The following is a 24,633-nucleotide window of genomic DNA, read 5'->3' on the forward strand; positions in this document are numbered from 1 at the left end:
AAAGGATTTAGCTACTACTTAATTAAAACCATTTACACATGAAAGAATTGTATACATTTTAATAACCTGGATACTTCAATATAGAAATATGAAGCAAACTAATATTTTAAATACAATTTAATCACAAGTGAAGTGCTGTACTCCTCAAGGAAAACCATAAAACTATTGTAGAAATGTCAGTTCTTAAGTAAGTCTGTCAGAGTTAACTCCCTTGACAGCATTGAAGAATTAAAATTGCTCATCACTGCACGATGTATCTCCACATGAATATTAGAAACATATCTAAGAACATCAGAACACCAATTGCTTCCAAGAACAATAAACTCACAAAAGCAAGTTGTGCTTTCTTCTAACATTAAATTTAGTTTTTATGGCCATGGAACAAAGCTTTGTTATAAATATCTGTTCCTGTTTGACAATAATAAACACTGGAGTCCTAAAATCGGATACTTTGGAGTATACCTACATGAAACAAAGATGTGTACAATGAAGCCAAGTCTAGACAGCTGTTGGATCAAAAACTCTCTGTTATACATGTGTGTGTGTATATTAATGACTAAAAAAAATTCATATAAGCATGTTTTATTAATGAGAAGTATCAATTACCTCAAAAAGAAAGACCAACATATCTGTTTTTCCTGTACTCATTATTATATAAAAAAAAGGTAAAGCTTTTCAAATTGTAGTACCAAAACTAAACTTGGGATTACAAATTAAGCATCTATCTACCAATTTACAGGGCACAGGAAGAGATATGGTATAACGGCTCCATTCCACTTCAACACACACATGAAACAGGACTTTGTATCAGTAACATAATTGGAAAAGATATTATGAAGAATAATTTCTGAGCCCCAAGCGAGAAGATGAAGTCAGTTGCTAGAATCCACAGATGAACAATTTGATAGGTTTATGTACAATGAAGTTACCAAGCTTGTACAAATATCCATGACATTAATCAGCCAATATAAATCTCGCTGTAGTACCCTTGAGTTATCAGTGTTAAATTCACTGGCACATGTCACGCTTTTGCAAGAATTAAATTTTCTCTACAATATGCATATTTTATTTACAGACTGAAGTGTGTAGCTTAGAATATATGTCTATTTTATCTTTAAAATTGCACTACAAGTGTTGATGCATTGGTGGATTTTGCAGTTTCTGCTTAAAATATACGTAAAACAAAAAAAGTTTTGTTTTCATAACAGAATTACATGTAGGTCTTTCACTTAGGGTTCCTTTATTTACAAGCACTTCAGGTTTTTATATTAGTTTTTTATCTTTGTTTATCAAAAGATAAGTTGACCATCATCAAATTACAAACATTAGGAACAGAAAAACATACAAAAAAGTTTAATCTAATTCCAAACCTTGATTTTCACAATTTTCTTTCAGCAGGTGTGCTATCAAGTGTTATATAACAGAGGCAGCTATCACATAGACGTCATAACACATGTTAAGACAGATAACTTTCCTGACGTCATAGCACGTTACCTGATAAACTTAAACCTCAGATAAAGACCTTCATCACCACTAAACATGTCAGTGTCAAAGTTCAAGGTCAGAAATGGAACATGCTGCTTACAAAGATCATCCAAATTCACAGGAAATATAGATAGTATCATGAGAATGTTACAATTTATGGTCCGAGTAATTAAACATCACTATCTTCACACAAAAGTCGAGCAAGGCCTAAAACAAGATGAGTGAAGGTTATAGTTCATGTTTCATCCTATGTATTTCATCAAGATCTCCCCTGGAAGTATACAATTGCACTATGATTTTGATTATCAAATATTCAAAACAAGGTCAAAGTTCAAATATCTCACGTGAGCAGTATGTCACAAGCATAATTTGAATCAAACATGTTACCAAAAAAGAAAAACAAAAATAAGATAATAAAAGAACATGAAAACACAGGTACACCTTTAAAATATTTGAAAAATACTTACCTTTGCACTGCCGAAAGATGACCTGGCATTTGCAGTTCTTACTGAGATCCTTCTTATCACACTTATGTCCTTGACCTTGACCTTTGGTCAATGTATTGGTTTTAGGACTGTCTGATACGCTGAGAGCTGACGTACCCTTGGTTAGGGTGCCAGACTTCGACATGTCAAAAACACTTGTGTCTTTGGTCAGTGCACTGGATTTGGACATATCAGACACATTAGTGTCTCTGGTCAGAGTACTTGATTTGGACATATCAGACACATTGCTATTTATAGATGTTTTACTACTGGACAGGGTAGCGTTGGATACACCCTGTAGGAGCACCATATTGGCTTAGTGATGGTTTCGGCTACAACCCTCTGATCAGGAACTGTCATAAATATCCTCCTGCCTTTGTCTTTCCAATTACACATAAATACTATATTAATAAAGGTACAAATATGTCAGGTAAACATTTCTTCAGTCCAATTCATAACCATGTCACCAAAATCTCTATTTCTCTTATATATAATCCACCAAGCAATAGCAAGATTATCTTCTGCACACTAATTACTTAATCCAATGATAAATTAACAAGATTAGCAACACACACTAATCTTATAATCTACCGTTTGTAAATCCCTTATCACAAAATATGTTTAAAATACTACACTGCTAATGTACCACTGGTACACACAGTAAATCACACTGGGAGGTTCCCTCTCACCATCAACACAATTAATTTGAACTTGTACACCTATTAACTGTAACACAATCAATCATCATCACATTATAACACTACTGAGCCACAGTGGCCAGCTGTGGTGGCTATTATGTGACCCCAGGAGCCTGGAATCTGTGGCCCAGGGTCCTGGTGGCGAGAGTTTTTTGGTTCTGTGTATCTAACAGTGACTGTTAGGGAGCAAGTGTGACCAATTGCCCACCAATCATCCAGAACATCACTAACACATGTTGAGATAGGCCTATTGTTTCTGTCTGAGGTTGGATACGTTTGTTGTTTTACCTGAGTGATGAGTCTGATGAATACATTCCTAGTTACACAATACTGATGTTACACTCTGTAAATATTATTATAACAGCAGATCCATACATCACATGGGCCACAATGTTATTACAGTCACTGAGGATTTACTACACCTATTTATAGAGCACAGAATCCTTCACATTTAGGTCAGTTTTTGTTATTATCCAATCTTCAATCAACACAATATCATTTGCATTTGTTGAAATGAATTCCAAAATAAACACATCCAGGATGAAAGCTAACAGTAGCTATGTTGTCACCGATGAAATATCACTACCCAGGGAAGTACCTTTTAGTTTCTGTTTCACTAACAAGACAAAGAAGATCACATACTTATCTTGGTAAATTCCATAAAGCAGGGACATCAAGAAAACAGTCACCAACTATATCAAACCATACACTCCACGTCAAGTCCAATCAATGTAAAATCTCCAGGAATTTCTGAGCTATCTGACATTGTGTTCCATTTTATCATTCCTTGGTTCAGGTATTCAAAGGTCCAAATGTTCAGAGTAAAGAATTACACTCTCTGTGACAATTGATAGATTCACAGAAATCCCATGGTATCTGGAGATGATAAATGCTTCACGCAGTTTCGTGTTTTATCTTTCCATTAAGAATGTGAGAAAATATCAACAGATGTAATGACACAGGACTCCCCAGTAGCATTGGCATTGCTATAAGTTGTCCAGATGATGCTGAGCCTAAGGGGGAATGTGTGACTGGTGTCTACACCCCTCAGCTGTTGACTGGTGCTATGCTACAATAGCTCCTCCAGGGTAAGACTAGGTCGTAATGCTGCTGCACCCAGAGGTCATGCACCCCATCTGTCGATGACACTTGGAAGGTTTTTTTTGTTGTCTGAGCGTCAAGTGAGGAGACGTTGACAGACAGACATGTACTCTGCACAGTACTACAGCATGTGACATAACATCACTTCACCAGTCTATCTGTGATCAACAGCTGTGCCATAGATTCATATCCGATCATTTAAAAATAAATCTCTTTCCTCTCATAAGTCATCCAAGGACAAGGAAAAAACCTGATATTCTGAGTTATCAAATTACCCAAAATTATATCAGTGCTGCAGTATCCAATGTACAATTACAGAACATATGACTGAATGTGACATATGTTAAACTTCAGCTCCAATTTCAACAACTTCAAAAACTGAATGATTCAACATTATCAAGAAATGTTTTTCTGCCACTAGAGCTGTATGATATTTGTAATTAGAAAAATGCAAAAATGAAGCCAGTCAGTGCAATTAAATAAAACTCAGATTTTTGTTTTATCACAGAATCACATGTAAGTTTTTTTCCGAAGGGAATGAATTCACTGTCCAGTATAATCTCTAGGATACAATATTTTGCAGTCGTGCCACATTTATATATCCAATCACTTTTCAGCTATGAAGCTCCCCGAGAAATACCAATGCGACTAATGTTCCAGTTCGATGGACAATAATTCTGCTGCTCCTGTAGAAGTGACTAGTCATCAACACGTCCAGCTAATAAATTGAATGTATTTTCACCAATGATGAATACATATCCTGATAACCTAACCTCTACATGGTGTTTACATCGGTCTAGTTGATACGTCACAATGACCTTATCTGATACATGAAGGATAATACATTGATGAAGTTATTCTAAAACAGAATTCTGATGAAAATGTTATTTGTCTGATTAAGTTATTCCAACTGAAATCTCCAATTTCTTCCAATTTTTTTTTTCCTCAATGTCTCTCATCTACCAGTCTCTACTACATGTAGAAATTATTGAGTAACAAGAAGACACCCAGGACTATACAATCCATGTTATCTCTCATGTCTTTTACACAGAACTCTGACTGATAGTACTGGTACCGGTTTGTAACTCCTGGTAACAGAAGATGGTAAAGTCTATTTCACAAAATCCAAACAAGTTGATTTTACAGAATCCTGATTGTTAGTCCTTTAAAAGTAGAATTTCAAGAGCAGATAAATATAAACAATAGCTGATTTTGTAGAGTAAACAATGCCATCAAGTCTGCTTTACAGCAGGCTGTTTGATAATCTAATTCCCCTACAGTCCAGCAGTTCCTTGTCAGGGAGGAGTGGTGAGACTCTACACGATAACATTAGCACTAGACACCTCAGCTCTGTCAAAGGTCCAGCCCCTATCTCCAGCTTTCAGATACACAGAGAAAGTCTTCCCTCAGAAAGATCACATTTTACATTGTTCTTTGATGCAGGTCAACACCATGCCAAACTTCTCTCAGCATTAAACAGCCTACTTCGAAATAAAGAGATAAAACAGCTCTCTAGTTCTTTCAGCGGGTAAAAAAATGTAATTCTCTGCTCATGAAAATGCTTTCATTTCAAGGTCTGTTCATCATATATGAAGTATGAATGCCACTTTACAGACCAGATTGTGTATAAATGTGTAGAACAAGAAGTCTTGTGCTTAACTCCAAACAAAATCCGCTCCCGCTCCGTTTTCTTCTCTACACATTTTTTATATGTCGTTCATCACATTTGTAGCGTAAACATTTTTAAGTATCCATCACAAGCTTCTGATTTCCAGTATACAGTACATGGGTCACATGCAGTTTCAAGATTTAAACCTCTTCAGAGAAACGATATTGGCAAGCTGTAATGAGAATTAACCCTACTTGAGAAGTTACATACCCTCTCCAGACAAGGGTAGTACGCTAAGTGTCAATGACAAGGTCCTCTGCCATATAATCTGTTGCCGAGGGCCTTCTTGACTCCAGGTCAACGTATAGGGTGTTCAACACAAAGAAAGTCAATAAGGCAATGTGCTGTTTTACACATATTGGGATACTTTGGTACCACTTGAGTTTCGCAGTGGAGTACCCCAGAAGCTAGACAAACAGTGTGTCTCACTTTACAGTTTACTGGTTAACATGTGTATTGTGTATTCCTCCAAGTCTGAATAGTGTCCTCCGATACCAGCTGATTTTGACAAACATTCACGATCGATGAATTATTTAGATTCCGTACAAAGAAAACTTTTAGTATTTAAATTTCCTTTGTAATTTTCAGTCTTTGATAATTCTTTCATTGAAATATTCACTCTGTAATCTATGTTCAGTCTACATATGGCCAATATTGAAAGAGCATAACTTGCTGTTATAATTTGTTTCCAACAGGTATTGTACTTCATCAGCTTTGATGAAATCTTCCTTTGTAGAATTCCCAATCTATCAACAAGTATAAGATATATTACACACAGTTTAACATTGTTTCAAAATTAGCTAAATGGCTTCAGTTTTATATCACAAATTCAAAACACTTTTTGTTGCAATGTCCTTCGAGACAGGAAACACTTGTTGAATTAAAGATGACATGTATTCTGTGTATTTCCTCATCACCATGGTAACACAGGTGATACAAGTTAGGTAATCTATTCCTCAGAAGAGTGATATTAACACTGAGTAACTTCCCACTATCACTAACATTGACAGGTACAATGAAGGAGGTGTAAGGATATCACTCCCCTACTGCTCCAGCTAATTCTCCTCTAACTAGCTCTAGTTATCCTCTTAGCTAGCCATAAAGGACTGTCAAGGTGCCCTCGCAGTATCTACTGGTGTGTGACTGATACCATGTGAGACCGACTATGACAGGTGGGCTGCCTGATCCTAATCTTAAGACTCCCAACTATTTTCTTTTTTCTATTGTTACCCCAGCACATTCCAACAGAATCACAAGTTCACTTTTTCAATGTCATGATGAAAGAACAAAATTTTGTAAACTTCCTTAGATTTTTTTGTAAAACATTCGTATAATCCAACATATAATACGGACAGCCTTATACAGATTGCTGTTTGACTGCTCCCTATGAATCTGAGGAGTCTTTAAACACTTTCTGCACCAGCAGTATAACTGCTGCAATATATAGTCGATAAGATCACAAATACAGCCAGTTAGTCAAAATCCACCCCTTTAAAGTCACGTCTTCATCTCTTACACAATGTTTACGCTCCATTCTTCATCAGTCAAGCAGGCAATGTTTATCTCATTTGAATGTATACATAATGTCCCATTACATTGTATTACATATCTACCCGGAATCGATCGTTTTGCTAAACAATTAGTGCACAGGTGTATACAAATCCATAAAGTCTGCCATTAACTCCCAGGTAAATATACATAGGATTAAACTTACAGTACTACCTTACAAATTTGATAACACCTGTGGTGTGCTTGGTCGCGGTTGAGACTACAGGGATGTGTATTGGTCAGTTCTGATGTACATCAACATCAATATGTTACCTAGAACGCACTCTAACGTGTCATATTGATTTGATATACAATTAAGTTTGTCTATATTGGATTGTTGGACCGTCTGTATAAACATACAGTATAAAACACAAGTACATTATGTCCAAGTAATACTATAGGAATACAGGAGTAGTTTATATATGTCAATTAATGCTGTCTTTTTATCCATCTCAATTAATTAATCCAGCCCTCTATCGTTTACTGTTTCATCGAACACAGATGATAGTGTATTGGGTTTTATTTGGTATAAGAACACTCCTCTATATCAGAGGATAGATCTAGCTAATCAAACCAATATTTAACTATCTCTGGTTTCAACATTTTTTATCTCACAAGTACCTGTTTCACATGTGACTTTACAATTATACACAGATCACATATGAACATTTTTATCTAAATTGGATTAAACAAAATCTCTCATATTTCATAAACATGGCCCTTACTGTCATTGAACTCTGACTGACCAGTCCAAATATAAACTTTCTGCCAATAACTGACCAAAGGAATTATGGAACTTTTGATCTTTGACATGATCCTGCCTTTGGCATTTACATTATGGTCAAGACTTCTGGAACCAAATGTGCTAAATCCATCGCTCTGTTCTGGTTTTCTAGTCCTTTACTGTATAAACATTACCCTATCAAGTTCACAAATTATTCTCATAATCTCCCTCAGCTGTTTTCAATAAGGATCACCTATTGTACATCTGACCATCATTGGTTTCTGTTCAGAATAGTAATGTATATGTATTGGTATACCACCAACGAATCTGGTTCTTCTCCTTCAGTGCTTTAGGCAAACAAAATCCACCATCTGTATACTATAGTAAAGCATCAAATTGATATACAGTACTCCTTCTTCACTCGTGTCACATTCTAGGTAATCCTACTTTTTGAAGTACACATCATTTTAATCAACTCCTCATGTCTGATAAAGTAAAGTTAATTTCTTGTAAAGATAAAATAGTAATTTCTTCCCTATGGGAAATAATCCCCCATGGTATCAAGCAGTGCTGCAAATGTATGTTAAATGTCTATTACTAGATCCTGAATTCTGTATAGTTAGCCACCTGGAATTTAAAGGAAACAATTTTCTGCAAAATTGAAATTCCTGATCATTATTAGGAATGTTGACTCTGAAAACTGGGTCTTTTAAACCATTTGTGACAAATTATCTACCCTTTGGTGTGAATCTCTCCTTGTTGTTGGGAATACTAATCAACATTCCAGTTTTCAATACGTCTGATGATGAAGACTTTTTTTTGTGCTCTAGCACTGGTGCCTCGCCTTCACTATCATTACCAATCTTCATTCCATTAAATCGCCTTACACTGTAATAAGTCTGTGGTTGTAGTCACTGTTTCATCAGCTAGCCAGCATGCAAGGTTACAATTAGAGGTCACTTCATGCCGTACCTGACACCTCTGCAATATCGTAAATTAACACCTCGGTCCAGAACAAAAGATTCTATCCTTGTGATTGGTTCCTACACAGCAGTGAGACATTCCATTTGTTAATCACAGGTACCAATTGTGTCGTTACTATAAACCTGTCAGAAAAAACTCCCACTTACTAAGGACACCAACACTAACTCTAAACCAAATCACCACCTTTAGCAAAGTTGGTAATGAACACCTTCATGCATGCAGCAATATTCTCATGTGGACTAATATTGGGTATTAAACACAAGTCTTATATATGATGTATTTTGATATGAAATTGAGAGATAAGTTGCTTATTTTCCAATAAATGATCCTGTCCAATGATAGGTCATTTTACATATACCCTGCAGGCCTTATAAATATGTCATATGCTCAAGTTACTGTAATAATTTTATGACATTTTGTCTCTAAAGGTTTTCTAAAGTTATGTTTCATTTGTAAAGGGAGCAGGACTTACAGCACAGACAGCTGTCACTTGCTACTGACAAACAAGCCTGTTATTGATATCTGTAAAGGAGGAAAGGTAGCAGGACCTATGAGAATAAGATTATTCATATTTAATGGGAATGTTATTCTACTAGTCCAATACAGTAACAGCGGCAGCTGGACATTTGAATTTGAAACACTTAACACGCTTATACTCCACTTTAATTCCCTGTCACTTTTTCAGTGCTGTCAGTCAAGGTCGTTTTTTTCATAAAATGTGTTTTTTAAAATGTCTTATTCATCCAAAACTATATTCATCGAGAGACACTGGTTTACACATGGCTGTGCATTCTATCCTACTTGTAAAGTTCAACACATGTCTTAGATATTTATGTTCCTAAATCTACAATTTAAAAAGCTAAAAACTAATTGAACACAAAGAGATGTTGCCAAAATGTTAACTATCACTTTTTATTTTTAAGCTCTTGAATATAATGTAAACTAATACTTCCTTGAATATGTAACAATTTTTTTTAACATTTACTTGCATATTCTAGCTTGCTGTACATGAGACCCTATAAGCAGGAATGCTAACCTGCCATGCAGCTTACAGAATCTTGGATATTTGATACATATGACCCCTTTGTCCTTCAAAGTGGGTAAAGGTTATTCATTTGGTCACACTTTGTAGCCCTTCATCCCAGCTTGATACTGACTACATATCACTTCTCTCAGCATGTAGGGTCATGAAAATTGGGTTGTTATAATGCTTTTTGACATATTTCACCCCTCAACCTTGAAAGTAGGTTAATATCATTCATTTGAACAAACTTATAAGCCCTTCATCCAAGCATACTACATGTCCAATATCAGTGCCCTGGGCCTAGAGGTAAAGAGTACTACAGTGTTCATGTTTTGGAATAATTCACATAAAAATCTTTCTTTATACAAACAATTATATATAAACACAAAACCTCACCTTTAGTAACTTTTTTTATACGAACAACACTGAGGCTGTGGTGGATTTTATTTCGGATCTATAAACTATGACTGTTCAGCATCCTTTATTATACAACCTGTAACAATGTGATGTCAAGTCACCATTTCTATCTTTCACCATACACCAAACATAATGCACCTGTGAAGTCTCAAGTGCACTTCCAGTTTAGTACTAATTTTAGCTACATACAGACTCCGTGCTTCGGTGAAAGCCTATTACAAACGTTTAAAATCCATCTTCAGTCTTGAGTGACTATTAGTTTCAATAGATTCTGTAGTATATCACACTAATGTGTTTCTTTATCACAACATTCAGTCCTTACTGTAGCACTACAGCACCCATCTAACTTCATAACAAGGTAATTTTTAAATCAACATTCCTCATACATTGATAAATATAGTTCAATCAGGCGGTTGGATTTTCTGCCTCATGTCTGACTGTTGAATGTCTTTTAATTTTGGCAGCAGGTTATATTTGAAAAAGCCACCTTAATGAAATAAAGAGTTTTTGATAACTGTAAATTCACAAAGAAATCAAAAGACATCATAGTCAAAAGATTTGTATATCCACCTCATGGACAACTTAGAAATTTAATCACTCTGATACGATTACATCTAAAATGATAGATACTTTCAACTGTCACAAATTCACCAGAATTAGACATCAAGCACAAGTATGGTGAAAATGAGCTTATTTTTGGCATAAAGCATTACATTTATCATCAATAAAATGTACTGATAGGCCAATATATGTCTGGAAAAACAACACCACCATCATCTGTTCATATAACAATAAATTTGATATCCTTATTCAACAAAATCATTGAATAATTCAAAGTTCCATATTTATAATGTTTTCCTTGTATATAAGAATCAATGTTTGTGTGCGTTTCACCTGTTTGAACATCAATTCAGACTTGTGATCAATAAATAAGATCAAAGATGTGAAACAGGAAATTCTTGTATATCCAAGAGGCTAAAAGATTGAGACTTCAAATAAGAATGATTCAGTATTACTCTGACGAGAATGGAAATAGGAGAATTAACCCTGCTGTGACATCTATAACCAGTCTTCCATATCTCAGCCGTGACGATAGTAATGGATCCATTGACAAGTACCAATGGAGCAGCAACACCTAAATAGCTGTGTAACTCTGGATCAATACAGGTACAACTTTATCCACACAATAACCCGTACCAAACATGTCTGATTACAGGACAATACCAACTCTACCTATATAACAAATATAGCTCCACATTTCAATGTAGACTGACTTTTCAATAATGTGCTTCCTGTAATTGAAAATACCCAACAATAAATTAGGTTAGGCTATATAAAATGTTTGCTTAAATGCAAAAAAGAGACTTTCCCCTTGGTGTATAATCAATACTATAGATTTCTGAGTAATTATCATTTCACATGGCTAAAGCCTGATGTATACATTTGTTATACAGAAACAAGAGATATTCTGTATATCAGCACCATGTTGTACAATGGTTCAATACTGATACAATATTTAACTTAATAACATACATGTTCTTGATAAACCCCTGGTACTTTAAAAATGTGTCAGATTCTATTACACATAAATACAATTATAGAGAGAGTGTATAAAGTTCTATGAACATCGTTTAAATGAAGGGACAGGTGGCAAGTACTGCAAATCAGTTATATTTCATATGGGATTTATTTGCAAGTTAATATGCAAGAACAGACAATCGTAAGTTCAAATCCCTGACAACTTTTTGTACAAAAATACCCCAATGATATTCATCGTATTTCGGGTAACGCTATTGAACTCTTGCAAAGTCCATGTCTCTAATAACTCATCAATCACAAATTAATTTCTAGATCACCATTCATGTCTTCACAAATATGTCTGAAGAAGTAAGTTCATTAAATCAAGTGATTTACACTGTATTATCATCAGCACCCAACCTCATCAGACCCAACCTAACACGTAGCAGAGAGAGTCAATTTAAAATGTACTATGATCTCATCTACAAGAAGCCTATGAAAAAGTTGACTCAACAGTGATTCAGAGCCTTCCTCTCAGTTCAGACTTGATAATTCTAATTTATAAAACACATCAACTGGGTCGAGACATATCCAACATTTATCAGTGAGATTATATTCAAATTGATGCAACATGGAACACAAAGGCACTTGACATTTTAATTTTATCCAAAGAACATTTACCAAGACATCTGTATTCATAGCAAAGTTTAAATCTCAAATGTTTATTTAATTTTTTATATTCATGAAATGCTAACAAGTTTGTAAGTGTTTGGACTTGTGGGCTATCTTTATGTAAATCTTTCTTCCTCTTTGAATAAAAAATTCTAAATCCATATATTCTGAATTATACAAATGACTATGAAATGTGGTGAAGTCTTGTTCACACATCTGTTTTAACTCTCCAGACACAAAGGGTAATAGGTTGGAATCTTTCTTTGTCTCTTGGTGTTTACATCACAGACTATATCTAGACTGTTACAAGTGTGTACACGATACTGGGGTAATATTACAACCATCAGATAATCATAGACTTTTTTATCAGCACATCACAAATTTCTGTCTGTACATAAAAATATTAAGGTTGACCTACCATTTGAGCTCTAACTTCAGGAGCTGGGTCATAAAAGTGGCACACATTGGTAATTCATTTTCCTTATCTACACTTCATCAAAGATTTGAGAATAAAATAGAAATAAAAAATTGATTTAAAATGTATTTTCTCATTTATAGAAACTAAAATGGGAGAGATTGTAATGGGCATGGATATCTCAAATGAGGAAATTTCCAAAAATCATAAGGATTAAGAAGGCATAGTTCTAACTTTGTTTTCCTTGGAAATGAAACCTGGGTGAAGTGGTTTTATTACTGAAGCATGACAGACCCTTTTTGTAAGGGGAGATAATACCATGATAACACATCTCAATTCTCTCTGCAGCACACAACCATACAAACACAAAGGCAAACTTGTACCACACACAGCTGGATTATCAGTGCCCCTCCCTTACCACCACTCATAGCCTGACACAAGGATGTTGTCTGGTCAACAGAGAATCTATATCTTACTTTTCCATTTGACTGATATGACAAGCTGTAGTTATTCTTTACACAGAAAAGAGATAATCTTGATGCTTTCCACTGTGGCTAGATATCTATATTTTTGTGCAGAATCTACAACATAACAGTCCCTGTCCATACAATCCTTCTTCTCTCAAGAGGACTAAATGTTCAACTTTATGAGGAGACCATTTCTCTTCCTCACTGTCCTCAAAGCTACAAAAGTTACTTTTGCTCAACATCACTAAAGAATACTATCTTTCACACAATGTAGACCACTTTTGCCCTGTTCTGATAAGCATGGTGTCCAGTGACTAAGCCTATAACTAGAATACACCAAAGCTACAAAACTGTCAGAAATATGGCTCCTTACAGAAATCTTCAGGACATCTACCAGAGATGGAGCCAGCACATATCTTGGTAGTAGGAATTTTATCAGCAGGCATCTGACAAATTGAGGTACAATGAAGAACAGTGACTAAATCTCTGTCGATTCTGGTCAGAAAACATTTCATCAGTTCTGACCATGTTAATACAGTAGATATCCACAGGTTTTCCCTCCGCACAGGTTTTCAGCTAACTGGTAATATCATCCAAAAAATAAACAACTACAAACTGTAATTGGCCTTCATATTAACTGACAAATATGAGCAGATTTTGCAAATTTGAGCAACAATTACAAAGTTAAGTCAATAGTTTGAATTTCAACATAAAGAGTTTTTATCCGATACATTTGGGTAACAAAATATAGACAGCATATACAGAAACAAGCGATAAATCTAACTGTACACCTACTATCTTTTCAGTTCCTCCTTATAAATGTAGATATTGGAGTGTGACAAAAAATCAAAACCATGCCTCCACCAGGGATTGAACCGGCCACCTCCACCTTACCAGTCCGTAGCTCTTCTGATGGAGCAAAAAATGATATTCTATCTAGCATGAGGTTAGAAGGAGATTGAATCTGTATTCAATTAAAACCCACCACATCAGATAACGTCTCACGACAAACAGATACAAGACCAGGATCTACCACAGAAGATAACGTCTCACGACAAACAGATAGAAGATCAGGATCTACCACAGAAGATAACGTCTCACGACAAACAGATACAAGACCAGGATCTACCACAGAAGATAACATCTCACGACAAACAGATAGAAGATCAGGATCTACCACAGAAGATAACGTCTCACGACAAACAGATACAAGACCAGGATCTACCACAGAAGATAACGTCTCAGGACAAACAGATACAAGACCAGGATCTACCACAGAAGATAATGTCTCACGACAAACAGATAGAAGACCAGGATCTACCAAAGAAGATAACGTCTCACGACAAACAGATAGAAGATCAGGATCTACCACAGAAGATAACGTCTCACGACAAACAGATAGAAGATCAGGATCTACCACAGAAGATAACGTCTCACAACAAACAGATAGAAGACCAGGATCTACCACAGAAGATAATGTCTCACGACAAACAGATAGAACATCAGGATCTACCACAGAAGATAACGTCTCACGACAAACAGATAGAAGATCAGGATCTACCACAGAAGATAACGTCTCACGACAAACAGATAGAAGATCAGGATCTACCACAGAAGATAACGTCTCACGACAAACAGATACAAGACCAGGATCTACCACAGAAGATAACGTCTCACGACAAACAGATAGAACATCAGGATCTACCACAGAAGGTAACGTCTCACGACAAACAGATAGAACATCAGGATGATGGGGAAATCTTTCTGTACTGTTGGTCAGCTTATCATAATTGAACCTGTTTTATATGTGACCTGATCAGTACTGCATGAATACCATAGAAAACCAAAACTCTCCTTTCAAAGAAAAAAATTAAATTCCTTGGAGAAGTTTCAGTCAACGTTCTGTGCTGTCAATCTAGCAACATCTCATTTTATCTAAATAACAAACACATGCTGCCTTGTTCATAACATAAATAAAATTAAAACCAGAAAAAGAACATACTATCAGCATCACTGAACACTGTTATAAATATTGTGCATCAATATCTGCACCAACCAGCTTCCTGTCTCTATAGGCATCGACTCTAGTTAATACTTCAACAGTCAGCCTCGATATATCAACTTGTTGACATTCAGAAAACAAGATATGACTGCAAGAATCCATCACAAGATCAATGATAAAGCATGAAACAGATATTAGTAGCAAACAGAGCTTCACAATATCCATTGATCATAAAAAGCTTTCTCTATATTGCCATGTATATTTTCTTTCTTTATGCCAATACATAAACTATTGTCCATTCTGTCCAAGTTTATCCTTAATGCCCAAAGACCTTAGTTTCTCTTGGTATTTCCTTGACCCACATCCCGATGCACCATTAGGACATATGGGAATCAAGAAATCAATTACAGATTTAAAACTGTTTTCTTCAATTTAACATTAAATGTTGTTTATATTTAACACCTATCATTACTAAGATTGACAGCTATTTGTTAAAATATAAACATTTCATTTGTTTAAACTTTGAGATATGTTAACTTCCAAGCTTTAACACTGATAGTTATACCTTCGTGAGATCAATTATACATCCTGTGATTGACGAGTACTGTGTAGGCGGAAACATTCACAGGGGAGTTATCTGTAATGTCTGTAGGCATCGACACTAGTTTATAGACATACAAATTTTAATATCTGTGACCAAACCTACAACAGGACAACCCTGAAATATCATTCCTGCCAAATTTTAACAACTATATAGTACAAGATATTGTCATGGTATAAATTTTCAATGTAAAACTCCTCAAAATGTAACACAAATATATATATATTTACATACACAATTCATAAACTCCCTGTACAATCCTATATAACCAATCAATGCCTGTCGTACTGTAATATATCAATATCTACATACATAAATCTACCTTTATCTAATATCTTTAATCCTAAACTCCTGAATCAATTTAGATCACTTATCAAAATTTCAAATTTTAATCTGATTAAGATATGCTTATTTTCTATCTTTGAATGAATTATAAGTAAGTTTGAAATCTAATAAAGCATCAAATTGCTGAAATTGAAACTTTATTTTATTTCCTTCCTTATCACAGATTCGTATTTTGTTTCAGTGTATGGTTACTCTGAATGTGCCAGTTGTCTGTTGTATCTATTTGACACTTAACTACCAGTGTGTTAATTGAGGGTTATCTTTCCTACAGCTCATATTTCTGACATGATTATATTTCACTCAAATCTCTGCAAAATGTCATCTTCATCTTAAATAAACAAAACCTGAATGCAGACATGAAAAAGTATACACTGGCAATCTCAAGTCTGTAGTCTGAATGCAGACATGAAACAGTTTAAGGAAATACTCTACATTCAGGACCATCTCTTTTTTATCAAGACGATACCAAACACATGATGGTTCCTTGTGCAAATAACTAGCTTGTATAGGCAGTACATATATACAGGTGCAAGTTATATTTCTGAATTGAAAGATTTGCAGGTTTATCACCCTGTCGATGCCCGGCTGCGGGTCATTTTGAGGCATGGTGTTCTTGTAGTAACTTGTGGCTATCTCACTTGACAACATATGGGAGACCCGTCACATGCTATCCAGAGTAATTATACCTGGGGACAAAACCACAACAGCAGAAACAGATCTATTTCTCAGCTTCCTGAGAAACAAAAACCACCACCAAGAGTTCAAAGAAAGAAAGTAAAAAACAAAATTAATGTTATGAAACTACTTAATTGATCACAATAATTGCAAATTTGTTAACGTCAATATTATGAGATCATTTTGAAGCATGTGAAGAAATGATACTGAGGCAACAAATGTAGATAACAAGTACCTTGTCTGATGATGTACACAACATTCATGATTTCAATCTGTATCAACTCTGATCATAGCTCTAGGCAATGTGAAAAAATCAATGAAGCAGGCTCGTTATTTCTTAAAAATTAGTGATTCCCTGGACATCTTATTTCCTGGATAAAAAGGACTAAAGATATGAATTACATACTAAGAGCTCGTATTTAGTTTGTTGACATTTGAATTCGTGAATAGAGTACCAACAAAATCAATGAAAATCAATATCTCAAAAAAATGTTTACAATAAAGCATTAAAAGATATTTACAGAGAACAGTATTCATACTACAAATATTTCATTGGTGCAGGGAAGTGTGTAGCAGAGTAAATATTCACTGATGAACAGCAGTAAATATTGGTAATAACATGTCTCTTGTAAGCTAGCACTGAGACTCACTTTATGTTATTAAATATGTACTAGATATTTCTTAATAATTAAAGAAAAATTACTTATCTCAACATTGATGCGATTGATTACTTATATATTTAATCATAAGTACAAAATATTAAACCTTCTATACCACTATTACGTTAAATTGAAAATTCTAATATACAGCATACTGAGAGACTAAATACAGCTAACCATTTGCCTAAAACAAAAACTGAGTTACAGGTTGAAATACCATGGTATACATTGTGATATAAGGACGAATCTAACTCCAGACAAAAATAAACTGTTTCATGAGACAGCAAGGGAAAAAATGCACAGTAATAAGGTGATATAAACTGGACCAAAATGGACAGATGGAGAGGCCAGCGGTATACCAAAACAGAATATAAAAGTGGACCACATTCTGTCTATATACAAGAAACATGTCTACTTTATCTACCATTATTGTCAGTAAATGTGATCAAGTTGGAAATGTGATCAAAGGATGTTGATATAGATGGTAATCCTATCTTGTGAGGAAGTTAGTACAGTAATACAATCACAGCACATGTCTCACTGATAATGTAAACTTAGTGCTGGAATACCACAGAACAGCAAGGGAGATAATCTGTATTTATAGAATAAACAAACGGGTATCTTAAATATACAGATAACCAATTAACTCATTTCATACTCTATGAAAGGTGCTGGACCATTCACCAAACATGTCATCTGATATACTTCAGAAATCAACTGATTTACATCACTAATTTTCATTAATTACCTCAACTGAATTAAAATTCATCAATTTTTATCAATTAACTCAAAATAGTATTCTTCATCACTTAACTCATCTAATACACTTGATCAATAGGACAGCAGACAAGCTATTTCCCTTCTTTGAACCTCTTGTCTTGAAATTAAAAACAGATATTTCTTTTCAATATTCCATCTGATTTCAGGTGCATATGTATCTGAACGGTAAAAACCAAACATTTCAACTTCTAAAAATATCTCATATAGATTGAGTACTTCAATCTGGTAAATCTGAAACCTCAGATTCAAGGCATTGTCAATCTCCATTTATAGAAGCTTTTCGTGCCTAAAAATAGGACAAAAATGAAGAAGATAAGATTATCATCACATTTCAGGAGTTTCTCACTGGGATGATAACAATTAATTCTGACATCTGATACACTTCAGTAATAAAAGATGGAAAATGAAATAGTTAAAGAAATTCATGACAAAATATTGTGTTGATGAAAATGTTTAGAACAGCATATACAGTAGTATTTTATCTGGTACACTGTACAGAATTTCCATTTAACAGGAACAATGGCAGATATTTCTGAATATGAAAGGTTGAACAGATATAACACTGTATCTGGTTATACTATAAAGCGACCAGGGTACATGTGTATGCACTATATGAACTGTGTGATACTTAACAGTGATGAAATAAGGGGGAATAGATAGCGTGAATATGTCCGGGTATTGTGTACTGATATATAGGGTATGATTAAGCTTCTCCTTGACAGCATTAACTTTCAAACTATTATGTTTTCATAAAAGATTATGAAAAACCTAACAGTATTTTTCACTTTTTTTAATATTTTTGCTATTACATTAATGAAAGCAAATTCATCTTTTATTTCATAAAATATATAGTAAATTGTTAAAAAAATTTCATATTTCCAGTCAAATTTTGTACATTTTTAATCTAGGATATAATAAGCATATATTATCCGTTTGTATTCATATTTATAAGAAATCTGCATAAAAGCTTTGTCCTAAGGTAGACATGCAGCCATGAGTATATATTCACCTCTAGTAACTACTACTCGGAAAGTTGATCTCACTGAAAAGAATCCAGGGATATAATCACACTTAACTTGTATAACTGAGTTAAATAGTGCACCTGTGTTCTTAAGGAATCATTGTCATTATTGAAACATTAATCTAAAAAGTTCCTTTCAATTAAATTATTTTTAATGCTGAATAAATTTAATGGGAATGAGCACTTAAAGATAAAACAGTACATTTTACACAAGTGATCAGATATGGGTATGTATTCATTTCATATATTCACATCAATTTTAACTTCAAAATAATTTTCATTTAGCAATAAGCCAATATAGTTCTGACATACATCTTGGTATGAAATTATGCTGTATATTTCAATATGATATATCTAGCCCTTTAATATGTTACTGTGCAGTACATTTCAACATTAAATATTTAGCTTTTGTATATGTAATATTGTAGAATAATTCATAGGTTAGAGTTATAATGTACCATTATATAGAGTACATTAAGTATTTTCCCCATGAAATCCTCCTCATCATTATAATCTGGTGTGAAGGATACAACAGTTAGCTACTGGGATGATACATAGACACATCTAGTAGTACAACAAATAAACAGAGCACAATAACAGACAAGTGAATCACAATCAGATATAACCTAACAATGTGTTTTCCATAACAGAAAATGGCCTCACAGAAAGAGAAACCTGATACATGTACCATAACAAGCACTTGTGAATGAACAAATTTTTGAAGCCATGCGAAAAAATAAAACTATGAAAAACTAAAAATATCAAGGGTTTCATTTTGGGAGCTCTTATTGGGTATTTTCATTTGAAGTCCAAAATTCCAATTTCAATTTTCAAGTTTTTAATATTTTGTGATTTGTTTTGTTTGATGATGTCTTTTTTTCAGGAAATGAAGGTTGGAAAACAAAACCCTTGAAAATGTAAATACAACTACTGACCAGCTACAAAATCAAAAATTTTGAAAAAGAGAAAAAAAATGATGAAAAGAATAAAAAATTTGGTTCTTTCTCTGGTAGCCATTTGAGGATTTATCTGCTAATCCATGCCCTTACCTTCCGAGTCTATTTCTGTTGACTGGCCTATATTTGAGGAGAAAAGACAGATGTGAGGGCCAAGAATAGTTCAAGACAAACAGAGTAACCTCCCTTACACTACATTCAGAATACTCCTTAAGTCTGGAACAGTTGTCTCCCCTATTTCGTCAAAATTTGTACCTTAACAGTAGTGCATATACATTTGTATAAAATTTATTTATTTTCTTTTTCTATTCAGTTGTGAATACCAGATATCAGTGCTCGACTCACCTGTAAACAACTTGCTTCTTTAATTTACTTACATCTTTCCTAGTGATACCATATCACAACACTGACTGATATCAATGCAATACAATACCATATTCTTCACCAAAAATCACTTCAGGATCCTTGATGTCCTTTTATCATGTTTTACCAAACACTACTACTCAATTCTCAACATCAATTGATGTTTCTATGATGTTCCTAATGTGTTTTGCATTATTCTGAATTAACCTGCTTGTATATGACATTATATCAAAGATGACAAAATTTCTATATTGTAGTAATGAAATAGGTTTTCCAACCTTTGTTTGATGAAACGTTAAGGAAGAAGTTCAAACTATCATCATGATAAACAGAAAGTGGGAGCAATTGTTCTTGGAAGAGTTAAATGAACACAGCACAGAACAAAGGGAAACTACTTGTAAAAGTTTAGCAGCAGCACAAATGAACTAATGATAACATAGGACAAATAAATTGATGAAAACATAAATTAGTAAAATCAAACCAAATATATCAAACTTTAGATTCGCTATCAGAAATATGACTCTACATTTGTATGATCATAGCTACTAGCATATCTTTTTATAGCTAGGTTAAAGTTAGCAATTCACAATCCAACACTTAGTTACTTTCAGCTTGCTTACCATTGTCTGAGCATTCCTTCGCAGACTGTTTCTGTAGATGGGCTAACCTGGGGTCTAACCAGTGTGTGTTCTCTGTCTCATGGCTGTAAAACATCAAGAAAATGATTTTTCTTAAATAGCCCATTAAAGGACATTTAAAAATAAACAAAGTGGATAAATTATTAGTCTATTACCTAACATTAGTAAACAGAGGCTGTCTTTCAATAGTCAGAGCACAAAATCATTTCACTATATTGCAAACTCTTTCATGAAATTCTTTTCAAAACTCCTTGAGAACATTTCATGACAAAAGACATTGGTATTTCACAAATAAGTATATAATACATAATCTGCTAAATACTTCGATAAAATAGGAGATTTCAATATCAAGATCTGACTTTCTCCCTATTGTGGGCCTCTCCATCTTTTTCTAATATTTACAGACTCTATATTCATACATATTATCTCACTTCTGTAATTTAACCTCGAATCAATGTCAAGATCATTTAATCTTCCAGCTAAATCATCTACAGTCAAATATCAATGGTAGGTCTTACATTCTCAAATCTTATGACAAGGAATGCTTGATGGTCATCTATACACACGAAATATACCTTTAGGCCAAATAACATGACACTCCACAAAGCCTATTTTGGTAGAAATATTCCCTGTAACTATGAATGCCATACTACAAGTTTACTACCAGTCGAACAGCTGTACTCGTGTTACTTAGTGACCATTCCTTTTGATCAGATATTCCTTACAATATTAATTTGACAACTACATCACTGGTAATAAGCCCACCCATATACGACAATTTACTGTAAAAATGCCAGAAAATCAAAATCCCACGAAATGTACATTATATACCAGTACACGTGGAAATAACTTCAGACATGCTCTACAGTGACAGTATACTGCTGTGAAATAACAAAACCATGTTATGTCATTGTCCCTGTAATAAGCCCACCACCTGATTTTGTGTCAGAAATAATGTATTAATCCCCTGAGCTTATTGTAGAATAATTATGGAAAGTTCTTCTGAAAGTGTAGAATGATTATACCATGAAACCTGCTTAATATTATGTTCAATTTGTCAGGGGGAAATGTGATAATAAGCAGAATGTGACATTAACAGTTGACATGTGTTTTCTGGACATCTAAACCCAGAAGTTAATTTTCTGATGCACCAAACTGACTTGTTTCTAACAGATGTTTTTAGAAGACAAGAAATTTGTAATTTGATTTGTTTTTCCCATAAGAACAGTGATATTCCTTAACCTTTGTATATTCCTTGAAATATCTAAACTGCTATCAACAATTATCGTGAACGATCATGTCATATTCGTATGTGACACTACCTTGTCATCAGCTGACGTTTTGCCATATAATTTATTTATCCATTACTGTATAGGCTTCATAATGGATCATCACTGCTGGTATATATACAGGGTGTGTCTCTGCAACTTTTATAAAATGTATTCTGTAAATCGCAACTTGAGCATTGTCGATGAAAATTGCCAACAGAGTGTGAACTGTTCACCTTTGAAACGCCATGTTTGTTTGGCTGTTTAATTAGTGGTTAACTTTAATGACCAATCAGATGTTGTGAAAACGGTATTGGGAACACTCAGGTTTTTTATTATCTTACAATCACCTATCCAGTGCTTGCAAGAAAGATTTAAACAGCATCATTCTGATATTATGACCAATTGTATTTTCATACTCATTCTTTATAATACGTTATTTACCATGAACAAATTGTCAGAGAAAAATGATTATAAGCAAACATGTAAGTAGACTCATGAAGGTTTTAGGCCACGTTTGATAATTTTCTATTTTCAATTAGGCCTAATCCAGACTTCATTTCGCAAAATCAAAAGTTCAAATTGTTTATTTTAGCATCTTTAGTTTTGTATTGAAAATGTGTTCTCGCAAATATAAAATGACAACATTCATTACAACATTGAAATGCCACTGTTTGGTGTCCCATGGGTCATTGTAAAATATAAACAAAACAAATACAATTTATCATAAATTACAGTTTATGGCTGATTATTTTATGAAATGTCTTTGGGCAAAACAATCTTTGTTGTTTTGCAATTGATCCCGCTATGCATACTAAAGACTCATTTTGGCAAAAATCAAATTGCAGCACAATATTAATTTAGAACAAATGCAATGATGACTGTGTATTCACAATAACTCCTATATTCATGATATACAATTGCCACAAAATCTTTTGTCAACAAATGCTTAGATCATATAATCAATAAAATATGTACCATTATGATATTTATCACAAATCTGTTTTTTGTTTCAATAAAATCTACATCCCTTACGGTTACTATTATACATTACATTTTCAGTTGATCTACATAACATATTTTACTACTGTAATGAAGGAACTTCAGTCTTTAACAGAATCCTGATCCAGTACAATGAAATGAAAATCTCAAAATGTCAAAGGCAATTATGTCCCACCTAATCCTAACTTGTTGACTCTGAAAATATCCCATATCAACCGTCAAACATCCCTACCGAGTTTTTGTGTGGCAGCTATAGAATCTGACCAAATCACAGCTGGAGGCAAACACACTGCAGTAAACTTCAACAGATTACGGTGGTCCAAAATTGAAATCATGGCAAATATTTTTTTTAAAAACCCAAACAAACAATTTCAATATACATATCAAAAGAAGGAATAACCTTTAAAAACAAACCATTTTTGGTGTAGAACAGGTTTTACAAATATTAACCAAAGACATTTTCAAACAGTAGTATGCTCCTTTCCAAGTTTTTAAAATAGTTATCTTTCTTCAACATTTGCTCCATTTTAAAATGATCCATTTTTATTTCAAAGTGATGATATGTTGGTGTTTTGCTGTGGCTTTAACACATGGGAATGACATAAATCTGAGCTTGTCCTGTTGATTCTCCAACACTACAAGTTTCCCCTGGGAACATACACATCTGCTATGTAGATCAACTACTGGGTTTACTGGGATCTTTAACATGACCTCTTTCGTTTTCTACCGACTAAATGTCTGCTCAAACATTTAAACCCTGTTTTGGTTTTAGTATTAGTTGATTAATTAAGCAAATTAATTGAAATTCAGTAATTTATTTTTACTTCATTGTATATACTTAAGCATATGTATTCAACACATTGATAAACTTTAGTTTCCAGAAATACAAACTCCAAATATGAAAAAAATTAACTTAAATTTTCCCATATTTTTTCAATAAATGGTATGTTAAATAGGTTAAGATGTTTTTAATGTCCTAATAATTTTCACAGGTCACTATATGATGGCAATATTGATGGGGCAATCATTGGAATACACTGTAATTAACATTACATATTAATATCATGGGAACCCAAAATTTCATGGTCTTCCTACATTGGATAGAATGTTCTCACA

At 34.0% G+C, this 24,633-nt stretch overlaps 1 protein-coding gene across 1 annotated transcript in view; it reads right to left on the minus strand.

Moving 5' to 3' along the window:
* LOC132555323 (membrane-associated guanylate kinase, WW and PDZ domain-containing protein 2-like) overlaps positions 1–24,633 on the minus strand; it is a 77,024-nt gene that overhangs the window by 41,509 nt on the left and 10,882 nt on the right. Inside the window, exons 5-6 of the mRNA XM_060219679.1 lie at positions 21,215–21,312; positions 3,267–3,284 (exon numbers count right to left, since the gene is read on the minus strand). Coding sequence (XP_060075662.1) covers positions 3,267–3,284; positions 21,215–21,312 — 116 coding nt within the window. The remainder of the gene's footprint in view (positions 1–3,266; positions 3,285–21,214; positions 21,313–24,633) is intronic.

Source organism: Ylistrum balloti, unplaced genomic scaffold (genome assembly GCF_031769215.1).
Source record: "Ylistrum balloti isolate Yb309-2 unplaced genomic scaffold, AGI_CSIRO_Ybal_v1 Utg370470, whole genome shotgun sequence".
Lineage (NCBI taxonomy): Eukaryota > Metazoa > Mollusca > Bivalvia > Pectinida > Pectinidae > Ylistrum > Ylistrum balloti.